The sequence below is a fragment of the Ursus maritimus genome, unplaced genomic scaffold, assembly GCF_017311325.1.
Source record: "Ursus maritimus isolate PB19 unplaced genomic scaffold, ASM1731132v1 scaffold_24, whole genome shotgun sequence".
Taxonomy (NCBI): Eukaryota; Metazoa; Chordata; class Mammalia; order Carnivora; family Ursidae; genus Ursus; species Ursus maritimus.
In genome coordinates this window covers 18,667,157-18,691,191 of record NW_024424897.1, presented here as the reverse complement: position 1 = coordinate 18,691,191, position 24,035 = coordinate 18,667,157, and the positions used below count along the sequence as shown (strand labels likewise).

The 24,035-nt window shown below is 52.9% G+C and overlaps 1 protein-coding gene and 1 long non-coding RNA gene across 3 annotated transcripts in view; one reads left to right on the top strand and one right to left on the bottom strand.

The window, feature by feature from the left end:
- Positions 1-3,043: 3,043 nt before the first annotated feature.
- LOC103665577 lies at positions 3,044-7,668 on the top strand. The gene is made up of 3 exons (XR_569313.2): positions 3,044-3,097; positions 4,353-4,517; positions 7,584-7,668. It is a non-coding gene; the product is annotated as an uncharacterized LOC103665577 (long non-coding RNA).
- The window catches only part of MPP2 (membrane palmitoylated protein 2), a 33,978-nt gene continuing 16,660 nt past the window's right edge, over positions 6,718-24,035 (bottom strand). For both annotated transcript variants that reach the window (XM_008693525.2, XM_008693527.2), the window contains 11 exons: positions 22,194-22,312; positions 14,373-14,525; positions 14,091-14,240; positions 13,477-13,704; positions 12,613-12,744; positions 12,408-12,513; positions 12,257-12,325; positions 11,862-12,023; positions 11,045-11,247; positions 10,538-10,666; positions 6,718-9,226 (listed from right to left, as the gene is read on the bottom strand). In XM_008693525.2, the coding sequence (XP_008691747.1) occupies positions 9,050-9,226; positions 10,538-10,666; positions 11,045-11,247; positions 11,862-12,023; positions 12,257-12,325; positions 12,408-12,513; positions 12,613-12,744; positions 13,477-13,704; positions 14,091-14,240; positions 14,373-14,525; positions 22,194-22,312 (1,628 nt within the window). In that variant the 3' untranslated portion in view covers positions 6,718-9,049. The remainder of the gene's footprint in view (positions 9,227-10,537; positions 10,667-11,044; positions 11,248-11,861; positions 12,024-12,256; positions 12,326-12,407; positions 12,514-12,612; positions 12,745-13,476; positions 13,705-14,090; positions 14,241-14,372; positions 14,526-22,193; positions 22,313-24,035) is intronic.

The following is a 24,035-nucleotide window of genomic DNA, read 5'->3' as shown; positions in this document are numbered from 1 at the left end:
TATAAATAACAGCATGGCAAGTCTTTCCACAAGGCTCGATTTGCATTTGGAGACTTCTTGAAGAAGCATTCGTGTGCATGGAAATGCCAGCTCATAGGGTGGGAACATTTTTGACATTACCGATACCCATTGCCGAACAGCCTTCTGAGATGACAGAACCAATTTCACGCCCACCAGAGCCTCCCAGGCAACATTTCTCAAAGTCCTCACCAGCGTCTACACCTGTCGCTGGGGGTATGGCAGGACGAGACACTCAGGAATGCCCCTGCTGTGAGGGCCTGGGGGGCTGGGCAAGGTAGAGCAGGTCTGATAAAGCAAGGGAAACGCTCCGGAAGGTGCCAGACACTGCCCCAGGTCCCCAGGAACCGATGAGCTCCTCTTACCTTCTCTGGGTGGAAAGGGAGCCCCTGGGTGTGAACTCTGGAGTCTCTGCCCAGGATCTGTGCACAGTGGGTGCCCAGATGTTGGGGGAGGTAGGGAGCAGCAAATTTGAGGTGGTATCAGAGAGACCCCAAAAGCTCACCATGCGAAAAATCCCTCAGCTGGAGGGTGGTAAGAACTGGGGCTGCCCAGTGGGGAAAGAAGCCTCTAGTCCTCTCAACCTGTCACCTGCTGCTGCCAGGGCTTCCTGGGGATCAGGGGGTAGTCAGCCAGGTCATCCCACTACCACCCCTTGCCCCTTTTTAGACCATGTGCCAATGAAACAGACTGATGTCTTTTGAGAGACATAGCTCTTTCCAAGGCAACCTAGGATTGGCATCCTTGGGATTCCAAGTTTCCACGGATTTATCAGATACTCGAGCACCCTCTATTGACATTTGCTCACTCCCTTAACTCCCACGGCTGCCACCGTGCGGGCCCCATTGCACCCTCCAGGCTGGGGAGAAAGACCACTCCTTAACCAGTTGCCACTTTGCAACCCCCCACCTTGAAACACCTTAGTTTCATGTTCGTACATAAATACTCAGACCGCTTTTCTACTTGTCTTAGTAATCTGCAGTCTTTCTCCTGGCCATGAACTACTTGTTTTCTTGTTTGCTGTAAATTCTTGTATATGTGAATTCATGCCTTTCATTGGTACTAGGAAATTCTCAACTATTATCTGCTCTCCATCATTTTTCATCTCGCCACTGACCAGAATTAATTTTTCTAGACCCTCTCTTTATCGCCGCCGTATCTCTTAACCTCTCCTCCATATTTCCCTCCTCATCTCTCTGTTCTGCAGTCTATGTCATTTCTTCCAGTTTAATACTCCTCAAACTTGAATATGTCTACAAATCACAGGGAATCTTGTTAAACTTCAGATTCTGACTCAGTAGTTGTGGGTGGAGCCCGAGAGTCTGCATCTCTAACAAGCTCTAGGGCTGGTGATGCTGCCGGGGCAAGCACCATACTTAGGGGAACAACTTTCTGGGTTCATTAATCTCTATTCAGTTGTGTTTAATTGGCTGTTAAACCCCCCAAAATTAGTTTTTATTTTCGTCTTTGTATTTTTTATTTCAAAAAGTTCTGGATGGTTCTCTTTAGACCCTAACTGGTCATTCTAGAGTCTTGTTGCTTGTTAATTTATATAATGCCATCTTTTATATCATTAAATATTTTATACGCACATAGTTGGTTTACATTTTGTGCCTAATAGCAAAAGTCCCTGGAGATATACATATGCTGTCGTTTATGCTATCACTCATGGTGGTTTGTTCCTTTGTATTTCATGATCTCACAAGGTGAGCTCATGTTTGGATGATTTCAGTCCGGGGGCTGAAATTCAGGATACCTTCCTCCAGAGAGGATTTGCATTTGTTTCTGTCAGGGACCAGGATGCCAACATGAGACCAGATAAGCCCCTTCCCAGATCCCCACTTTACCAAAACCTCAGGTTGCCCCTGGCTTTATATTTAAATTTCCAAATGTGATGCCAATATTGTCATTTGCCTTTTAGGGTAACTCCACCTTTCCTGTCCACTCACCATGCCTCTTGGTTATTTCCCTTCCCACAAGCTCAGCAACACAATAAAACACGTCTTATGTCTCATTGTTTAAAAGCACACTGGTACCTTGATCACCACTCTGCCTGAACTAGATTCTGACTTCCATTTCCCAGGCACTCTGTAAGTCCCTTAGACCTTGCGTAACTCCAGGGAAAGGAGGAAGCCCTCCAAAACAGGATTGAGATTTCATTTCCTTCTACTCTAATGAGCAGAGACTCAGGGAAAGATTTGATTCAAATTAGGAAAAAAAGGGGGGGTATTTCTCACACTGGCATGCGATAAAATGAAATTCACAATCACCACATCAGAATAAATGATAATTCTTAAACTTGAATATATTCAGCTTAATGATAAGCTTTCTGCTCTGTTCTTAATTTCCTCCTATTGTCACAGATGAGATGGTCCACAGACCAGGGCTTGGGCACCTCTACCGCACGGTATGAGGGCAGGTTTACGGGGGAACTGCAGGGAGAAGATCTGTTTCTGGAAGGAAGACCAAGCCCTGAAAAAATAGGTGGGGTGGGGCTTACAAACTTAGACAATTTGTGAAATTGTCAGGCACTGTGCCAACACTTGTGAAAGTGAAAAAAGAGGGAAGACAAAGATAAGCCACATCCAGGTGCTGTCTCCGTGGCCTTTTCTCCTTCCTGGGCGGGGATGATGGTCAGAGGGGCACGCTCCCACCTCACACCTGCCACATCTGGTTCCCACAGAGCACTGTGGCTCCAGCGTGGCCTTTTTCGAGGACATCTGGCTGCTCCCATGAGCTGGGGTTAGATTTCCCAGTGGGTTTAATTACACAGATGTCCTGTGTTTTGCACTAGGGCTGCTATTGTGAACAGGGTCTTTTTTTTTTCTTCTTCCCCTATTACATCTTCTAATAAATCATCCAGTTCCTTAAAAAATAATGGCATGGAACCTTAAGTACTAATTCAACACCATCTTCTGAGCACCGTTGAATAGGGCACGGTCCCCACATCCAGAGGCCCAGAGTCTGAGAGAGCAGAGAGGACGACAGTCCCCATCAGGATGCCGTGACAAGAAGCTGTTTCGGGATCTGCTCCTTGATCAGATCCGCCCGGGGAGGCGTCACAAAGCATCACCAAGAGGTGATGATGCTGGAGTAAATTCTCAAAAATAAGGGATGTTTGATAAGCGAACGAACGAATACTTGTCGCACATTGAAAAACAATTAGTATTTTGGTAATTTGGGTATTGAATTTCCTTGCCTGCTACTCATTCCGCATCTTGAGTGTGTGTGCGCATGTGTGGGGTGAGGGCGGGGTATCGGAGCTTCTGCTTAAGGCACAGATCACCTAATCTCGTCACCTTCCATTCGCAAACTTTTAAATTAGTAAGGGAACACCCGGCGTCCTTAGTCTGTCAGCCTGCTTTGGCTTTGGGCCAGACTTCAGACACTTAGAATTGCGGGGACAGAATAGGGCCCTTAGTTCGGCTTACCTGGGGGCTAAGGTGTGTCTTCATATACTTACTTCATGCGGAGAATGGAGCTGTGTTCTCCAGAGAGGGGCAAGAGAACAGGACGGAATGAGCATCGACTAAGTCAGTCTCAGCTGTGTTACTCCTTCTTCAGCTGCTGTTTCTTCTCTGAGAAATGGGCTCTCCGGCCAGCGCATGCACGGCCTCACCTCCTAGGCGTTGAGACTTTGAAACCCTGTTCAAAATGCAGGGCATCTGTGTAATTCAATCCGCTGAGAGACCTAACCCAAACTTTGAGCTTTCACAGATCAGTAACACTTCCAAAATATATTTTGTCAACTTATGCATCTAGAAACAAGAAAAAAAAATCTCATCCCTTTTATAAAAAGACCATTTATCTCCAAAGAGTAGGGAGGTAGGAGAATCTCAGGATAAAGGGCAATCCTTTTGAAGGGAAGAATTTTGTTTTATAAGAAAGTCACAGTGTTCTCCTTGGTATCGGGCTGCTGCTGACTGGAGACAGCGGCAGTCTGACCAGTGCTGCCTGGCAGACAGGTGCGTGGGGGCCCTGGGCTGGAAGGAGACCAAAGTACAGGGAGACAGACCATAGTCCTGCAGAAAAAGACTGAAGAGTGAGAATCCTCCCCCAATTAATGGCCCAATTTCATGCAATTCCAATTAGGATCCCCAAAGGAAAAGGGTGTACTCTGACAAAACGATCTTAGAGTTCACTTTCTAGAAAAAATAAAGTATTACTAAGAAAAATATCACTGATCAGAAGAGTAATTGGAAACTTTCTTAACCAGATATAAAACATAGAAATTTCTAAATAATTAAAACCTTGATAATAGCAATTAGAGTAGATAAATAGATCAAGGGGACAAGCTAAATAGTCTTCCCTTCCCGTGCTCCCTTCCCTTCCAGTGCTCCCTTGCACGGTCTGCTGCGTCTCTCCCAGAGCGGTGGAGTCACCACCAAACCCAGTCCTGAGGGAGGAGGGGCCAGAGCTGGGAGAGCTGCAGCCTGTTGAGTTCCTCAACCACCTGGAATGCCTGGATCTCTCGAAGAGTTGAATCTGGGGATGGCAAGGTAGGCCACACTTCCCCTCATGGTTCCCTTTCTTATCCCATGTTCCTCCTTCAACAAGGCCTTCCTCCCCTAAGTGCGCCCCACCCCAGACTCTATCAACCCCCCTCCATCTTTGGGAGGCAGCACACGGGGAGAAAGCCCCAGCCTGAGAACCAGGAGTCCAGGGGTCTGTTCCAGCTTTGCCAATGACTTTCTATGTGACACTAGACAAAGCCCATCACCTCTGCAGCTGTTTCCCAACTATAATATGGTAGGAATCCATTCTGCCCTACCAACCATATGCTACTGTGCCAGAAAGAAAAAAGAATTAAAAAAAAACCAAACTGGTAGCAATATTTCTTTTAGAAATTCAAATATCTTCAGTAGGAAATTACCTTGATGCTAATTTGGGGCTAGAAGGAAAGTTCCTCCACTCCCAAGGGTATGGCGAAAATAGATGTGCAGTGGTTGGCAAACTTGGCTACACATTTGAATCACTCGGGGAATTTTTAAAACATATAGCTTCCCAGACTCTACTCCTAGCCTGGCAGAGGCTGGCTAGATCCCGCTTCCTCTTCCTGAGCACCAAGGAAAACTACATTTCCCAGGCTCCTTTGCAATAATCCAGGGCCACATGACTAGATTCTGACCAATGGATGTGAGCCAACTGGCCTAGCCCATAATATCCCTGAGTAATTTCCTACACTCTACTCCTCTTCCATGACACCTGTGGAGCCTGTTCTGAAAGATGGTGGTGTCAAAAATGGAAAGAGGCTGGATCCCTGGGTCACTGTTAGGAGTGCCACCCAATTCCCATCAGATATGATGTGAGCAAGAAATTAATAATAAAGCTGTGTTGGGGGCACCCGGCTGGCTCAGCTGAACAGCATGAAATTCCTGATCTTGGGTTTGTGAGTTCGAGCCCCACGTTGGGTGTACAGGTTACTTAAAAATAAAAATCTTAAAACAATAATAACAATAATAATAAGCAACTGTGTTAGTTATAGTTGTCGGCCTTTTCAGAACTTCTGATTTAACTGATCTGGAGTAGAGTCCAGGCAATTGGTTTTGTTTTTTGTTTTTTTTTTTTTACCCCTCAGGCAATTCTAATATGCAGCCAGGATTGTGAACCACTGGGTTAGGACAAAAATACAAGTGTGGGGTTGCTAGGTATGGTCATGAAATATTCATTTTCCAAGAACACCCCAGAGATGGGAAGAAGGTGGTTCAAAAATGAGAGGAAGAGGGGCCCCTGGGTGGCTCCTTTGGTTCAGTGACCAACTCTTGATCTCAGCTCAGGACTTGATCTCCAGGTCATGAGTTCAGGCCCCGCGTTGGGCTCCAAGCTGGGTGTGGAGCGTACTTAAAAAAAGAAGAAAAAAAAAAAAAAGATGAGAGGAAGAGAGTGCGGCAACACGGAGGGAGGCAGGGGACCCCAAAGAGAAAGGCTGACCAGAAAAACATTCTATGTGCTGGGAATGATCGCAGAAGATTTCGGAGTTGGGATGTTTAATATTCAACCCTAGATTCTCATCAGACCTATTAGGTGGGAGACATAAGTCCTTACATTGTCTCCAAATCACCAGTGATGTCTGCCCCACACTCGTCCCTGCGTGAGTGGATGCCTGGGGAAATCAAAGGAAGAAAGCCAGTTCCACATTTGGTTGTTACAGGGAGAAGGGAAGCGCTAAAGCCCCCTGCTAAGAATCCTCAGTGAACATTCTGGGGTCTCCTGAAGAATTCAAGGTGGGAAGGAAGGCTGATGCCTTAACCCTGAAGGATTGGACACCCCCCCGCCCCACGGTGACATTTCAACCAGCTCTCCATGGCATGCACTGTTGAGCGCCTAGAACCCATCCCAGCATTAGCGCCAGGAGAGTCCATGACATTTTCACGGAGTATGAACCTAAGCAGTACAGGGCCCAGCTGAAGGTCACACAGCAAGCTCTGGGTGAAGGGGACTGGATGAGCCTTGGAGTCCCTGAGTCCCCTGGCCCCCACGAATGCTCACAGACTCCTGGATATAGGCATTTAGAACAAGCGGCTTCCAGGGATGGGGCATGTGGAAGGGTGGGATGGGAAATTTTGGAAGACATCACTGGACACGAGACAAGTCACTGCGACTTCCATCCCACAATCATCTGTGCTGGGCTCCCCCCTCTCACCCTGTACCAAAGCCATCCACCGGGCCCCAACCAAAGACAAATAGAGCCCAGAAACCTTTGTTTTCACATTTAATCAAAGGAAAAGAAAGAAAACCAGTCAGAGCAAAAGCTGAAGAATTGGCTGAGGGAGGGGAGAGGGGAAGGGCAACAGGGCCGGCACTGAGTGTGGACAGTGGGGGGCAGAGTCCTCGTCCCGAGGTGCCCCAAGTACAAGCGTCCAGGGAAGGAGGACGGGGTCAGAGAGGTAATGTGGTGGGCACACACCTGTTCCAACCCAGCCCTGGGCCGGGGACTGAGTGGTGCTGGTGTAGGGGAGGTAGGGCACAGTTGAAGGGATGAAGACAGGAGAGGAGGGGTCCAGCCCTGCCCCCCAGGCATCACTGGAGGTGAAGGTGCCAGAAGAGCATCAGCCCAGGGGATCCGCCCTACATGGTCAGGTGCCAGTTCCTCGGCAAGGTGCGCGGCCCCCCAGGCCAGGCTCCCCCCTCCTCCATCAGAGGATGCTCTTCCATCAGGGGACTTTGGAGGTTAACCAAGGGCAGGGGGGCTGCACCCCCAGATCCCCCGCTGCTTCTACTTCCAAGTGCCCCTCCCCCATGAGATGGGAACTGGCAAAGGATACCATTGCCTCGGGCCAGCAGGAGAGCAGCTTTTCCTCCCACTCCTGGTCCCCCTGGGCTGTGGGTAAGGGTGATGCAAGGAAGAGTTGAACTGAGGATAAAAAGAACACTGACGAAAGGGAAAAGAGGAGTATAAACGTGATGCATAGTGGATGCAGAGCTATGCAAATGAGATGGGAGCAGGCTTGACCTTTACATCTCATTTGCATATCCTAGGCAAATGCAAATGAGATCCCTAATATAATAAATATATTTCTAACTTTGTAATAAATATTCTGTTTCTTCTCCCTCCCCTTCCCTAGGAAATGGGCACACAGTGGTTCAGGGGCCAGCTCGGGCTGAACCTGCAGCGAAGACTGATCAGACACTCAGAGAACTGGGAAGCACAGGGGCTGGCGGTGGGAGCGAGGGGGTGGTCCCTGCAAGGACAGATTCACCCCAGACAGGATCACAGAGAGGGACGCGGGCCAGGTGCCTGGGGAACTCTAGGACGGCATTCTTAAAAGGGATTCTCCTTATTTTACACAATTGTCCTCCCCAAGAACTCGAGGGTGTCATATAGGATAGGGGGACACTACGAGACGGGGAGAAAGACATTGGGGGAGGGTCAAGGCTCTGGAATCAGGGATAAGGGTCTCATAAGAAATGGGACTGATGGAGAACACCCAAAAAAGGGCCCCAAAGAGTGATCTCCAAAGCAAAACAACTCTTTGCTTCTCTTCTCCCAAAACCGAGACTGACACACACACACACAGGCCAACAGCGCAAACACAGACCAGGTGCCCCAGCCTGCGGAAGCTAAGCTGGACGGCAGAAACAGGGTGGATGGCGCCCCCTGCAGGTGTACAACAGGGAGCCCCTAGAGCATGGATGGCCTCTGCCAAGCCCATGCTCCCTGGCCGGCTCACAAGCTCCTCTCTGCACCCATCCTCAGCCCCCCAGGCAGACCTGATGCGGGTGGGCCACCCGGACCCCACCGGAGAGACCAAGCTGGACCATGGTCACGAATAGGGAGCCCAGGTGTGCCCCGCACCACAAGGGGCCATGGTCACTAGTCGCAGGCTCTCCATCACGCGGCTCAGCCTTCAGCTCACCCCTCCCTGCGCTGCGGGGAGCAGAGCGGCCCTGTGAAGGGCACATCAGAGAAGTCCGTGGAGAGACTTCGGCAGTGAAAAGCTGCGCATGAGGGAAGGACAGGGCGGGGTCCACTTGGGGGACTCGGCCTCATTCCAAGAGAGCTGGGACCGCACTGCTCCCCAGCTGTGGCAGCTGGCTCCAGCTTTGGCTCCCCCAGGCTGGCACCACTGCCGGGGACTGCCAGGCCTGCTCTGGGCCACAGGGGTGAGAGGTGGGAGGAGCCCCGGAATGGAGTGGGTGTGGCCAGTCCAAGGAGAAAAGGTGGCTGGAGAGAGGTGGCAGGGGGCAGTGTACCTACTGGCCACAGGGCCCCAGAGCAGCGTTCCTCTTCTCTGGACTGGGCATTATGGAGGTGACTCTGACACACTCCTGGGCACAGGCTGGCCCTCAGAGAGGGACATCTGGTGGCCAGTGGGCATCGGGAGTGGGCAGCACCTGGGCACAGAGGTGCCCCATGAACACCCACCTCCTTGGCAGTGACGCGTCTGTGCTGAAGCCGGAGCAGGGCCCGCTAGGAGCCGTCACCCGGGGATGAGAGCTAAGGATCAGGGCTGGGGGTCATGGCCGGGGGAGGGGATGGATTCGGGGTTCTGGGTCACAGCCCAGAGAGGTGCGGTCCGCACGAACAGTCTCAGTACACCCAGCTGACGGGCACCCACTGGGGCTGCGTCCGCAGCTTCTCCATGGCAGCCTGGAGCTCACGAAAGGTCCTCTCCAGGTTGGTGTTGACCAGGCTGAGGTCGAAGTAGTGCCCGTAGCCGCTCTGGATGCGGCTGCTCTCCTCCACGGTCCTCCTCAGGTCTGCCTCCTGCCGGCACAAGGGGACCTCCCGGCCATCAGTGTCCCCCCCTCGCCCTGCCACCCCCATCATCAGGGGGAATCTGCAGCCTCCCCTATCCATCACCCTCCCCAGAGCCCAGCCCTATCATGTACAGTCTCCCTGGCTAAGGAGGCAGGAGCCCCTCCCTGCATGCCCCAGGGCTGCTCCCCCGCAATCCTGGACAGACAAATGGATGAAAAGAAGGAAGGAAGGAAATAAACTTTAGTGAGGGCCAAGCAGGGCACGAACTGCTTTGCAACCCACATAATCTTGAATAGGGCTCTGCAAGGTGGGACTCATTTATTCCCCATTTCCAACAGAGAAAATGGAGGTACAGACAGGTTGCGTGGCCGGCGGCTGCACAGCGTCTGCCTGACTCCAAAGTCAGTGCTCCCTCCACTCTGACCAGGGGCCCTTACTTCCTCAGCCTGAGATATACCTCGCAAGCATGCCACTACTAGGGCGCTCCCGGGTGCCCTGGGGAACCACCACCCCACCCCTAGTCAAAGCTGGCCAGCTGGCCAGGCAGGTGCGAAGTGAACTTTGAATACTGACTTAAATAAGTCAAAGTGGAAGTTCTAGGACTGGCCCGGCTATGTCCCAGTGGCCCCAGTTGGCTATGTTTGTGACCAGGGTACTTTAAGGGGAAGCCCAACCCAGGCAGCCTTTCCAGGGCCTGAGCAGGACTCTGACCCGGGGCCTGACCTGCAGTACCAGATGTGGCCAGCAGATGGACCCCGGAGCTCAGAGTTCCGCAAACCCTACATCTCCTGGGGAAGGCTGCTCCAAGGGGTACCTGGTAGGGAGGCAGGTGCCCTGGGGTCCTGTAACACCTGACTCGAAGCCTCTCCTCCCAGCGCTGCCTCCTCCCTGATGCTAACTTATCCCTCCAGCTAGCCTTCCAGCCTCCAGCTTCCTCCTTCCCTTCAGCCTTTCCCTCCAGCTGTAAACGCCCTCAGCCCACCTGGCCCGTTCTGCCCACAGATCTCCCACGGGCCCTCTGGACTCCCTTTGGTAAGCACTCTGTCCCCACAAAATGGAAGGAGCTGTAGGCCTGGCAAAAGCTCCCGTACCCCAGGCTAGCCGTATCCCTGACTCTGAGACTTTGGGCACTTTGCTTCCTTGCTCAGACCTCCGTTTCCATACCTATACAGCGGGAATCACAAGTCCAACCTCACTGATACCTTGCGTGGGCCTCTCTCCCCTTCCCGACACCACCTCCTTCCCCTCATCAGCTCCAGCCTGCCCTCTCCCCCAGGCAGCCACCAGACCCCTCCCACCGCATATCAGAGCCCTCACCGTGAGCTGCTTGGTGGACACCCCACTCTCCAGGGCAGCCCGGTTCATGGCCCGTAGGGTCTCAAAGTCAGGGGCCTCGATGAACACCACGTAAGGGACAAACTCAGCTGTTCTCAGCACTTTCACTGCCTGCGGGAAAAGAAGGGGATGGGGGAGTCTATCCCCCACGGACATTCTAGAAAGTAGGGGAAGGATAGCTGGGGGCACAGATACCTGGGAATGGTGGGGAAATGGTACCTGGGGTCCTGGGACCTGAGTCCTGGGGATGAATGGTGGAGAAACAGCTGGCAGGTGGCTGGGGATTGGGACACTGGCGGAGGTTAAAGGTGTGGGGGGCCTGGGAGGCTCAGAAAAATGTTCTAGGTGGGTTGGGCTCCTAGCAGTAGTTGAGGGGTTATATGGGGGCTGCTTGGGAGACCAGTGGCTGGAAATACATGGGGAGTGCCGGGGTGGGGGGCAACAGAACGCGCAGAGGGCAGGCTGGGAACAAGCAGGCTGGGGCGGTACCTGGGGGTTGACATCCAGCACGCACACCTTGCCGGCGGCGACCACGCCCCGGATGGAGTCGATTCGTGTGCCATACAGGTTGCCCTCGTATTCGCCATGTTCCAGGTAGCGCCCCGCACGGATGTCGGCCTCCATCTCCCCGCGGGACACAAAGCTATAGCCCTGGCCTTCCCGCTCTGAGTCCTTGGGCCGCCGGGACGTGTCTAGGGGGAAGGAGGGGCTGAATGAGCACAGGAGGCCGTGTACCACCTCAGACACACGTGCACTGTCCTACAGGGGCCTTGCAGCCCAGCAGGTGAGGCCCCCCTCCACCTGCACAGCACGGCTGCCTTCCCACGCTCTGTGCCCTCGCCCTCACCCCTGGCACACAAGGATCCGAAACATCTATACTGAGGGGGCCTTCAGAGCTCACTGCTCCAGCCCAGCACTCACAGATAGGGGGCTGAGGCCCACAGAGGGCAATGTGCACACGAAAGCCATGCACCAAGTTCAAGTGGATCTGCGGTCAGCCCTCAGGTTCCCGCCTCCAGGAACCAGAAGCTCTCGCCACCCCTGCTGGTTCTGTCACCACACGTGGCTGTTTCACATGGGTTCCCAGCTGGGTTTTTAGCAAGTGAACCATGAGAGGAGAGGCGCCCAGCCCACCCAGGCCACAGCCTCCCAAACCGTCTCCAGCCTGCAGTTCCCCCATCACCCCCAGAGGGCGCACCCCCACACTTCCCCCATAGTACCACCTGACTTGATACCCACGCAGAGGCCCGCTCCGCGGACGGACACCGCGCCGCCCCGCGCCCAGCAGGGCCCGGCCCGCACTCACAGGGCACCGTGGTGCCGTATCGGTCTGGATCCCACATGATGAGCTTGTTCTTCAGGCTGCGCCGGCCCACGCCCTGGGCTCCGATCAGCACCAGGGTTTTCCGGCGGAAGGGGGGCATGCGGGCCACCTCCTCGTAAATGAGCAGCTCATGGCGGTCAAACTCTAAACACGGGGACACGGCACTCATCAGTCTACTTGGGTGGCATGGGTGGGGCCAGGGGCCAAGGATAAGAGGGGCTGGGGCCAGGGGCAGCAGAGATGGCGGAGGCAGGGCCTAGGGACAAGACTGGCAGCCCCGGCACCGGCACCGGGACAGCAGGAGCACAAGTCACTGGCGGCTGCAGGGAGGGGGCATGCCGTGTGAGAGGACAGGGAAGGGGGCCTCCAACACGCACCTGCGTTCTTGGTAGTCAAATACATCATTCGCTTCTTTTTCTTTCCTGAAAGGCTGCCACACAGGGTCCCTGGCCACAGAGAGACGGGCGAGTGAGGCCAGGCAGGCTTGCGTCAGATCCCAGGTTAGGGGTTCTGGGGGGACCCTCATACCTGAAGTGGGTGTCAGCTCCAGGTCGCGTTTGACAAAGGCTTTCCGCTTCTCCTCCAGCAGCTGGCTGGGGATGAGCCCGGCGCTGCCCCCTTCCACATGGCATGCCTTGAAGGGACATGGGACAAAGATCTGAGTGAGAGGACACCTCCCCGGGCCCTCGCCACCCCCACACACCACAGCTGGAGACAGACACCGAGCGTTCACCTGCCACCAGTTAGCGTCGTCCTGGTTTACGATCTGCAGTAAGTCCCCAGCATTGAAGCGCAGGCCCGCTTCCTTGCAGGGGATGAGGCTGTCCCTCGCAGGGTCATAGTCAAAGTGGCATTTCACAAATACCTGGACCGGGGATCACAGAAGGGTCCAGGCAAGAAGGGAAGGCTGGAGGTCAGTACCCTTCTCAGACCAGTCCCCACCCCACTTCCCCCTCTGAGGGTGGGGGGAGTGTCACACTGTCCACCGTCATCCCCCTACTCTCACAAAGATGCAAGAGGCTCGGGCACTGCCCCTCTCAAGGCATGACGCCCCCCAGACCCGCCCGGCCGCCTCCCTGGTACCAGCCTCCTTTTGCTTCTAGAAAAAAAGGACTCAGAGTGATGGGGCCTCAGCTCAGGCCTGGGGCCATGGGCCCATCCACTGAGGAGACGCGGGATCACTGGGTAAGGCACACAATCCTGGCACCTAATGCAGGATCCCTCGGTCCACCCACGCCCTCCGCTTGACACAGGGGGCCCGGGCAGACGGCTGGAGAGCCAGTAGGAGAAGGTGGACAGAGCAGCCAGGCCCCCACCATTCACCAACCAGGAGGCAGCCGTACAGACAGGCGGCAACCCGCTGGTACGCATGCGCGCACCCAAGACACGCAGGCAGGCCCAGGGCGCAGGGATACCAGCACTCATTTGGGTACAGCAAGCCTTAAACGTGCGCACCTCCTTTGGACATGCGTGTCAGTGCCCACGACTAAGGCCGATGCACGAGCGTGCGGGAGAAGGGGACCCCCACCCCCCGCTTGTCCCTCTGGCGGCTGCCCCTTAGGCCTCAGGCTGGGTGGAGCTGGGTGGAGGGACCCACCTGGCGGGGCAGATGGGGCTCCTGGTAGCTGGGCAGGATCTTGAGGATGACGCTGCCGCTGGCACTGCGCAGGAGCTCCTGCAGCGCGCGGGGGTCGCTGCCCACCGGCTGCCCGTTCACCTCCTTGATGATGTCGCCCACGTGGAGTAGGCCTTGCTGGGCCACCATGCCCCCGTGCAGAATGCGCGCGATCACCAGCTCGCCGCCCTCCACACGGAACGTCACGCCCTGGGGGGGTGGAGGGCAGGTGTGGGGAGGCTCCAGCTGCTCCAAGCCAGAATCTCCAAATGGGTCTCCTAAGAGCCCCTCCATTCCCATCCTCACCCCTTCCACCCCGGACTCGCAGACTCCTCCTCTTCCGTCTTTCTGCCCAAATTCTTCCCTTACAGGGGCATTCGCGGAGGGCAAGTGTGCGGAGTGGAGAGGGTCCTGGCACATTCTGTGCGCAGCTCAGATGCACAGTGTCTGTGGTCTCCTGGGGCTGCACGGGCCCGTCCCGGGGCAAAGCTGGGCCCATCTTCGTCTTCAGCCCTCTCCTGACCAGATTTGGTCCCCGCCGGTTATTCTCAACGGCCCCCTCCAGATCCCACCCCAGGCCTGCCCGGCGGCCTCACCAGATGCTCTCCAGCGGTCTTGCGGATGCCCACCATGCGCACTGCGTCGGGAGGCACCGGCTGGTTGCTGAAGGTGGGGTCCAGGCCAGGGCTGGGGGGTGGTGTCTCATAGGTCTTTGAGGCCACAGAGTCGTGTGTCTCCAGGAGGGACTGGGGAGGTAGTGGAAAGAAAAGGGACCATGAGACAGTGTCCCATGGTCCCTTCCCATCTCTGCACTAACATCCTGCCAGCCCCCGTCCCAGCGGCCTGCCCCAGCCACCACCCCATCCCAGCGCCGGAACCTGGAAGTGGGGCTCCTGGAGGATGCGGGCCAGCTCGGCGGCCGTGCTGCTGTGCTCTGCCAGCTGGGCCAGGTCACGGAGGATCTCCTGCACCAGCTCCAGGTTGTTGTCCCGCACGGCCTCCAGCTTGGTCTCCTCCAGCCGCTCGTGGGCCTGGGGGGAGGGGTGCGGAACAGGTGACACCTGAGGCTCCCCAAGAACCCTGGGGTACCAAACACTGTCCCCTACCTGCTCAGACCCCAGGTAGGGGTCTGACTTCAGACCCCACCGTCAGCATTGCTTCTGATATCGGCTTCAGAGCCTCACTCACCCAGACACACGCACGCTCACACATGCGTAGACACACTTGCTTTCCCCTTTCTCCCCCAAACGATGATTAGGACCCAATTTACAGAAGGGAGAATACAAAGGACAAACCTTCGTTCCCATCCCCTTGTCACAGAGGGCCATTAAAATTATCAAGCTGTCCCCAGCCCTCCAGGACCTTATAAGCATGTGAGTTCCAGGACAGCTTCTCCCACCAGATGGCATGGTCTTGGACATCCTGTAGCCCAGGATGAGGAAGGAGGAGCGACTTGCTCAAGGTCGCAGGGACCTGAACGTGGGTCTCCAGACCTTCGGGCCAGTGCTCCCAGGGAGGGAGGGGATAAGAAATCAGTACAACTGACCCTTGAACAACACAAGGGTTAGGCACACCAACCCTGCACAGTCAAAAATCCATATGTAACTTTTGACTCCACGAAAACGTAATTCCTAATAGCCTACTGTTGACTGGAAGCCTTATGGATAGCATAAAAAGTTCGTTAACCATATCTTCTATGTTATATGATGATATACTATATTCTTACAAGAAAGTAAGCTAGGGAAAAGAAAATGTTAAGAAAATCATAAGGAAGAGAAAACATATTTGCAGCACTGTACTTTATTGAGAAAAATCCACATAAGTGAACTCACACAGTTCAAACCCATGCTGTTCAAGGGTCAACTGGCTACGGTACCAGGAGAGGGCCCTGGTTCTTCTGCCGACCCTGGGCTCCATGGCAAGGTGCTCTGAGAAGAGGGAAAGGAAGCTTTCACCAGGGACCAGCCCAGCAGGGAGAGTCATGCTGGCTGGGTCAGGAAGTAAGGAGTGCCATTTCAGGGATATACATGAAGGCTTTTTTTTTCTCTGAATCATTTGAAAAATAAGCCACTTCACCCCAGAGCAGTTCAGCATACATCACCTTAGAACGAATAGGAGATCCGCTACATAAACTACGATACCGTTATCACACGCAGGGCGTTCAACATTGACACACTGATATATTATCATCTAATAGACAGTGTCTATTCAAATGTTTGCTGTTGTCCCCAAAAATAACCTCTACAGGTTTGTTGTTTTGTTTTTGTTTTTCCTGATGGACAATCTCAGCAAGGACCAGGTGTTACATTTGGTTGTCACATCTTTTTATTCCCCTTTAATCTATACCAGATCCCAGTAACTTCTGGTCTTTCAGGACATTTTTCATTACGTTCAGGCAAGTCGTTTGTAAAATGCCCCACAACTGGATTTTTCTGATTGTTTCTCCATGATGAGACTCAGGTTAATCATTTTGGCAAGAGTTCTACATAAGCTATCCCGTGTCTTTCCCACGCCTTGAGACCCTGTGACTATTCTGCTCCCCAACAATCTTTCACTGATGAATTTAACATTCATTTATGACCCCTGCCTAAATCAATTCTTTTTGGGGGGATGGGGGGAGGAAGGGGCAGAGGCAGAGGGAGAGGGAGAGAATCCCAAGCGGGCTCCCATGCCCAGCACAGAGCTGAATGTGGGACTGGATCTCAAGACCCTGAGATCATGACCTGAGCTGAAATCAAGAGTCAGACACTTAACCAACTGAACCACCCAGGTGCCCCAGTCAGTTTTTAACTTGGGGGTTGCAAATGGTGATTTCCTAACTTCATCATTCCTTCTACGTTTATTGGCATTCTACTATAAGACCGAGCTTGTCCTTTCCCCTCCCACCCCTCCTCCCTCTCCCCCACACCCCCCTCTCTGTATCACTATGGACTCTTTTTACCTTGTGTTCCAAACCATCACCATCACTATCTTCATTGCCTCAAATTATTGCAAGTTTGTGCAGTGAGAGCCCCAAACACACCCGTGTCCTTTTGACATGTTCCCATCAGTTCTTGAGCACCTTCTTCCTTCTGCCATGAGCCCATCCTGTAGTTTCCCTACCCCAGGTCTGGGCTCAGCAATTTCTCCAAAGAGCTCAGATTCCTTTTGGCAGGGAATGGTACTTAGAAACCAAGATCTGGGCAGTTGGTGCTCATTGCTTCTGGGGTGCCGCTAATGGCCACTAGTCGATACTGCTTGCTCCAATTAAAACCTAACTTTGCAAGATTTTCCTCATCTTCTCTCATTCCACATTTGTACCTCCCTTCTCCCTCAGTGAGTATTTATTTCCCAAGAACATTAATACATGTATTTATTTGTTCTGTCCTCTACTATTCAAAAAGATTTCAAAATTGCAAAACGACCATGGCTACCTATCACGAACTTCAGTAAAAAATCAAGATTTATCTGCAGTTCTTTTTGTCCTCGGAATAGTCTAAAAGCACTTAGAGCATTTAAAGTTCAACATCCATGATGCCCAGTGTGGTAGCCACATGTGGCCACTGAGCAATATGACGACTACGACTGAGAAACCGAACTTTTGATTTTTTATCAGCATTTCGGTTTACTTAAGTATTTTCATTTATCATAAGTATTTAAATAAATACTCACATGTGGCTCGTGGCTACTGTATTAAATAGTACAGCCTCAGAATATATCTCACGTAGTGTATACAGTCAGAATATTGTGAGCAAAAGTAACTAGAATTAATTCCCTTTTCTGTACGGTTATGCTAACGATTTAATACGTAGATAGATTCACTTCTCTGCACTTAGTTTCAGAGTTCACTTTTTTCATTCTTTTCCATTTATTTGTATTTTTGGAATATGTACAACATTGACATGGTTCAAATTTTCAATCTATATAAAAAGTAAATTGAAGGAAGTTTCATTTCCACCCTCATCCCTTCTGCCCTATCACACCCGCACTCTAGAGGTAATCATTTTCATTAGTTCTGGCTTATTCTGTTTCTTTTCACAAAAATAAGTAAATATTTCTCTTTTCTTACATAAAAGGTAGAACACTATACACACTCTTCGATTCCTTGGGTTTTTTTGTTTGTTTAATTGGCTTGGTTTGCTGTTTGGTTTTTTACTCAACAGTATGCCCTGGAAATCATTCTATGCTGCTATGTGGAGATCTTCTATTATTATTATTATTATTATTATTATTATTATTATTATTATTATTATATTTTAATTACTGCATTTGACTCACCGCATGACTGGAGGACCATAATTTATTCAGCCACTCTCATGGGTATTTACCTTGCTTCTAATATCTTACTATTGCAAATACAGCTGCGGTGAATAACGTGGCACAGCTGTTGTCCATCTGTAGAGAAGTCTTTCATGTAATTTCCTGGATCGAGCAGGAGCTACAAGGGTGGTTTTGTTAGATATTGACAACCCTCCTCCATGGGGCTTGGGCCGCTTTGTCCTCTTACTAGCATTGGATGAGAGACTTTCCTGAAGCGCCTGGACCAAGTACACAGCTAGCTAATGGTGCAGCCGGTACTTGAACCCTGATCTCTCAGCTCCTGATCCACGGCTGGAAGCAGACTACAAAAGCAGAGACGCCACACAGCCATTTCTTAGAGAGCTTTTCCCTCTGCGCTCCCATGCCAACCTCTCTGATCTTGGCAGAAGACAGGGAATTCTCATTTGAAGTCTAGGTTCGTAATTAAATAGCTCAAACACTGAAAGGAGTCCCAGAGAATGGAGTGCCAGAGGTAAAGTCACTCTTCCGTCTGATGATGTGGTTAGCTTGGTCAGTGGGACATTAGCAAATGTGATGCAAGCAGAGGCCTGGAAAGTGCTTGGGACTTGGGACTTGTCCTCCCTGGCTGCTGAGACTGCCTTGTGGAGAACCCTGGGCCCCCTCCTAGAAGATGAGAGACCATACCATCCTAGACATCGCAGCCTTCCCAGCGGGGACACCAGCCGTGTGAAGGAGAACTTCCTAGATCACTCTGCCCCAACTGAGCAGCCCAGACCAGAAAAACCACCAAATGATCAAAAAGATCATGAGAAATGAAATATGGTTGTTTTAAGCCACTAAACTGTGGGATGGTTTGTTACATAGCAGAAGCTGACTAATACACTGAGCTCCCCACCACTGTAGCTTCCACCTGTCATGTCCCTTGGTCAGAGGCTCTATTTCAGTAACAGACGCTCCCGCCCCAGTCCTTCATTCTTCTAGGACCCTATCTTGCTTTGCCAATGCTCTCACCCCAGCCTTATCACAGGAGTAGAGTCCTCCCCGTGAACTCCAGCCCAGTGGCCAAGACTGCATTGTAACAACTCCTTATGGTTTGAAAAGCACTTCTACATCCATGACTTTCCCCACTCCCACCAACACTCGGAAAGAGAGACATCATTATCCCCACTTTTCAGAAGAAATAACTAAAGGTCAGAGAGGTTGTCAGACGTACTAAAATCACAAAGCCAGCCAGTGACTCTTCTGACTCAGACCCTATGTTCTTTCTACCTCATCTCGTATGGATTACATCACAGGCCTCCCAGCTGGCAGATGTCCCCACTGGTAACAGTTCGCCTGAATTTCTGAATGTCACCTGACTTGGATTCCTCACCTTAGCCTTGCCTCTTGTCGGAACACCTGCTGCTGGATCCAGGTCAGCCCTCCCAGATGTCACCCACCTGCGAGGGCTGCCACCTGTCGTCTGCAGCCAACCCCCTGGATTTATGATCTGTTGGCCAGATCTGACTTCCCTCCACAGCCTTTACCCTCTGGGTTTGTCCCTTCAGGCCCTGCCCCTCCCTAGTCCTAGATCTACCCAGCCCAGGCATTCCCACACGGTCTCCACAGCCCCAGAGGGGAGAGGCAAGCTCCACCCCACAAGGGTAAGGGAAGGAGATTAATAGCTACCAAGGCAGTTCTAGCTTGCCTATGCCTGAGTTTATGGGCCACTTCACCAGGAGAACCAGGTTTTTACCACTGGATCTTTGATCCAAGTACTTTTGTCTGTTAGGTTAGAAATGTATCTCTGCATATATGATCGTTAAAATTGATGAGGAGTAAAAAGTAGGTCCCGTTGTCCAAAGCAAGTCATATGGTCAAGCCCAGATTGAAGAATGGAGGAACTCTACCTTTTGCTGAGGGAAGTGACAAAGTTCCACTGCGAAGGGTCACGCGAAGGGATGGGAGGGAGTCTTACTGAGCTCAGACGGGCCTTTATAGAGATGCGCTTCTTGCCCGCCTCACAGCTCGATGGCGAGAAGTCACAGGGTCCCCTTAGCTCGCCAGCCTCTCACTGGGAGTCTCCGTGTTGAAGGAAGGCCCGCACTACCTTGTATTGTGCGTTATGCATCTGGGACCATCCTGGGAATCTCTTGGAAGGAACTTCTATCCCCAAGAACAATTCTCGGGAAGGGCGTTCATGTTTACAGTCTGATCTAGTTCACCAGTAACTTCTGGTTAGGCTGTACCATGAGGTCCCAGGACAACAGACTTGGGCTCCCTCCGGAGAACAAACTCTCTGACAGCCCATTCCCACAGCCCCAGCACTGCGTCTGGTACTCAGTGAGCACGCCATAGAGAGCTGTCAAGTCAAAGCTGGATGACTGAGTGAGGGACAGTCATCCAGCCAGCATTCCTCTCACTGGAGAGCTGCCGGTGGACCAAATGCACCGAAGAACACTACGGAGGGCACCCATGCTTGGGAGGGGGCCTTCACGCCCCGAGACTCTGCCGTCCGGAAAGCTCCCTCCCTCCTCGGCTGTCTCACTGTAGAAGCAACAGCTAACGTGACCCAGAGGTGACACGGTCTAGCAAATCCTACTCTGAAATCAGTTGTGGCTTGCTACAGGTGTGAAGGGTCAAAATGTGCATATCCAGCAACGCCACTGCCAAGGGTCCGCCCTAGAGAGACTCACACGTGCAGCAGCAGAGGAACGTGAGGACGCTCCCCGCAGCGCTGTCCTTGATAGCGGAAAATCAACAACGGACCTGTTTCTCAGTAGGCAAACCAATAAATAGATACAGCGGGCTCTATTTCATGTACTGGAACACCACACAACAGTTAAAATGAAACAATCTGGGGCGCCTGGGTGGCTCAGTCTGTGAAGTGTCTGCCTTCCGCTCAGGTCATGATCCCAGGGTCCTGGGATCGAGTCTTGCATCAGGCTCCCTGATTGCGGGCAGCCTGCTTCTCCCTCTCCCTCTGCCTGCCACTCCCCCTGCTGCTCGCTCTCTCTCTCTCTCTGTCAAATAAATAAATAAATAATCTTAAAAAAATAAAATACAGTGAATCTATCTGTATCTACATCTATACTTAGGTCAATAATCATATTACTTACAGGAACTAGAAATCTCACAAAGCTAAGCGGCTTACGCTATCATTCCATTATGGAAAGTTTAAAATCCCATATCCTAGGGGTGGGTTGTGTACATTTAAACACATCCGTAGGCTAGATAGGCAAACATTCATGGGTAGGACATCATCAACCTCAAGCCAGTGGTCACCTGCCGGGAGGGAAAGCAGCGGAAGTGAGACCGGAGGGGCACAGGCTGCATCACACTTCTTTCTTACAAAGAAATAGCAAGGACGCAAGACAATGTGGCCAGCAGTCCCATCCTAGAGATGATACTCAGAGGGCTGTTAGGGTTTGTTTCTACACTCTTTGTATTCATTCATTGAGCAAATATTCCGTGAGCACCTACTGCATGCAAGGCACTGTTCTTGGCCCTGGAGACACAGTCACCCCTGCCCTGGTGGAGCTCACGTTCTTTGAAACACGCGGGATTCCTTGCTTTTATTTTTAACCCATGAATACAATCCTTGACCACTGAATGGAAAGCACTTTGCCTTTCTCCAATCCCCGCCACCAACTCCTCCCCAGTCAGCTCCGTTTTCTCCTCCCCAGAACATTCCACTTTCACTCTTGGTCATTAGCAACCTCCCCGGGTCTTCAGCCATTCCACAGATGGAACGTTCCCCATGAACAGGCTGTGTCCCCGGAACATGGCATTCCCTGCACAGCTCTCTCCCTCCGGTGGGGCCTGGTCGCCCTCCACACCCCAGTCCCCACACTTGCAGTCCCCCACATACTTCTGGCTTTTTCTCACCTCTGTTTCTGCTTAAGCTCTTCCCTTGGCCCCAAATGCCCTCCCCCTCCTCCTCAGTCTTCCAGACTCAGCTAAGCAGCCCTTCCTCCAGGAAGCCTTCCCTGGCTACCCTAGACCAGGTTAGGCATCTGTCCTTTACATTCCCAAGATGCCTAGTGCATCTGCCTCTATCATGGCCATTACCAAATTGTTTAGTAACTTTCTCTTAGTGGGTTTCTCCCCCACCTGACGCATGGCAGTGACCTTAAAAAGCCATCTGCACAAAATGTCCAAAGGCAGAGGGGACAGGCAGGATGAAGTCTTGGAGATTCCAATGCACAGGCACCAGTCACACCCCCGACAAGCCAGCAGTCACATCCATTCACATGGGCATGTCCATACTCTCACCGGCCAGGCACGGGACAGCCCACCACCTGCAGTCATGCAGACTTGTCACCTGGGCATGGGTATTCACGCAGAGCCCCTCCACGGGTCTTCTGGGCCACATGCGCCATTCCCAGGCACCCTATGGCCAAACCCCATAAACTCCCTAGGCACAGTGCCCTCGTGCCCACATCCCTGGAGCACTATACCTTGGCCAGCGATCTCACTATGGGACTTTCCATAATGCCTCGAAGGAAGATCAGGTCCAGCTCTGCAGCCCCCGTGGCATTGGGGAGGGATCCCAGGTTGTCCAGGACTTGCTGCATGGCTGGGGAGAAGGGGCGGGCAGTGAGACACAGGTACAGCTGGGCACAGGAGACCAAAACCCACCAGAGCCATCCCACCCCTCCTACCCTGTGTCCCACAGAAGATAGCCCCTCTCCAGTAGCACTTCCTCCCTGCCCAGCTCGGGCACTCCCGGCCCTGAATGTCTGGGGCAGGGGTCTAGCGGTGAGGGAGGGGGACAGTTTCCTTGAGCTGTTCTCTAGGCCCTAGGTAATGCCAACCTGGGCAGGTGGGAGGGTCTAGAAAGCAGGAAATTGACTCCAAGGTGGGAGGAGGGGAGAAAGGGAAGTGGTTGTCAGGGTCTAGGTTCTGGCCTGAACCAGAGAGCCACAGACTCCTCACTTGATCTCTGGATGGCTGAAGTCCCAGGACTCAGCCACCTGCACCAAGGGGCCTCAGGGGAGAGAGAGTACTTGGAGCGTGTCCCTGAGTGCAGGCCCAGAGTCAAGCAGGCAGCCATGCAGGAGACCAGAGCCTATGCAGTATCCAGTACAAACAGCATCATTAATTCCATGTGATTTTTCAAAAGTCATGGTCCCTCACTGGCCTCAGTCTTTCCCTCCTGTAAAATGGGTGTGTGGAACTAGACAGTGTCTACAGGCCCTTCAGCTCTGACAGAGAGTTATCTATTATCATTGAGAAGTTAATAGAGATCATAGGAAGCCAAGATGTGGTCCAGAACATTGACAGGAGCTGGGGAGCAGGCACCCTGGGGTGCTGTGGGCACCAAAGGGCCGAGGTTAGACCAAATCAGCCCAGGGATCAGCAACCCCTCAGCCTGGCATGGGACGTAACTAAGGATGTGAGAACACCTGACACTGGGCTACAGCAGTGGCTGCTGAAATCTAAGGTAGGGCTTGTCTGTACCCACCCACGGAGGTAGTGGCAGGTTCTGGGGGGAGGAAAGGAGAAGCAGAGTGTGCCCAGCTGGGGGCAGAGATGGGCAGGGGGTATCATTACTCTGCCACCCAGCCACCCACGCCTGAGTCTACATAACAGCACTCAAGCCGTGGAGGGGGGTGGATACAGTCCCCGGCTCCTCTCACCACTCTTGTCAGTGCCCCCTCCTCCAGGAAGGAATAAGGATGGGGAGGAGGGGGCACTGAAACGGGAGAAGCAGACATGGCTCAGTGACCGCCCTCTTCCCACCCTCCTCCCCACTTTCTCCAGAAACAACATCCAAGCCCGCCCTCTAGACCCCTCCTGCCCAAGCCTGGGCTTGGTATTAATCAGACACCTGCAAGGCCCTCAGTGACCACGGAAAGAAGCCAGGGCAGGGACCCTTCCCATTCTGCCTGGGTATCCTGGGATCCACCCTCCCCAGCCATCCTCACCTACAGACCCACAAGCCTGTCAGCCTTGGAGGAGGACAGAGCCCGGGGGAGTTAGTGCCCTCTACTCAGGCCGGCTCCCTTAGGCTCCCGAGGGTCCGCTCCCGGGGCATCCTCTCCAGATGCCCAAACCCCGAGGAAGGAGGGGAGATGAAGGGACCAGCTTTCCCCCACAGCCTCCCCACCCCGCCTTTCCCTACCTTCCCTGCGGAGATCAGCTTCCTCAGAAGAGCCCAGGGATACACCCTCCAAGGAGGCCCCGCTGCCTGGGCTGCCCGCCATGGCTGCCCCCCACCCCGGCTCTGGGGCTCCTGGAGTAGCCTCCACGCAGCTGTCGCTGCCTTGCCAGTCCGAGGGGAGCGGCGCTCGAGGAGG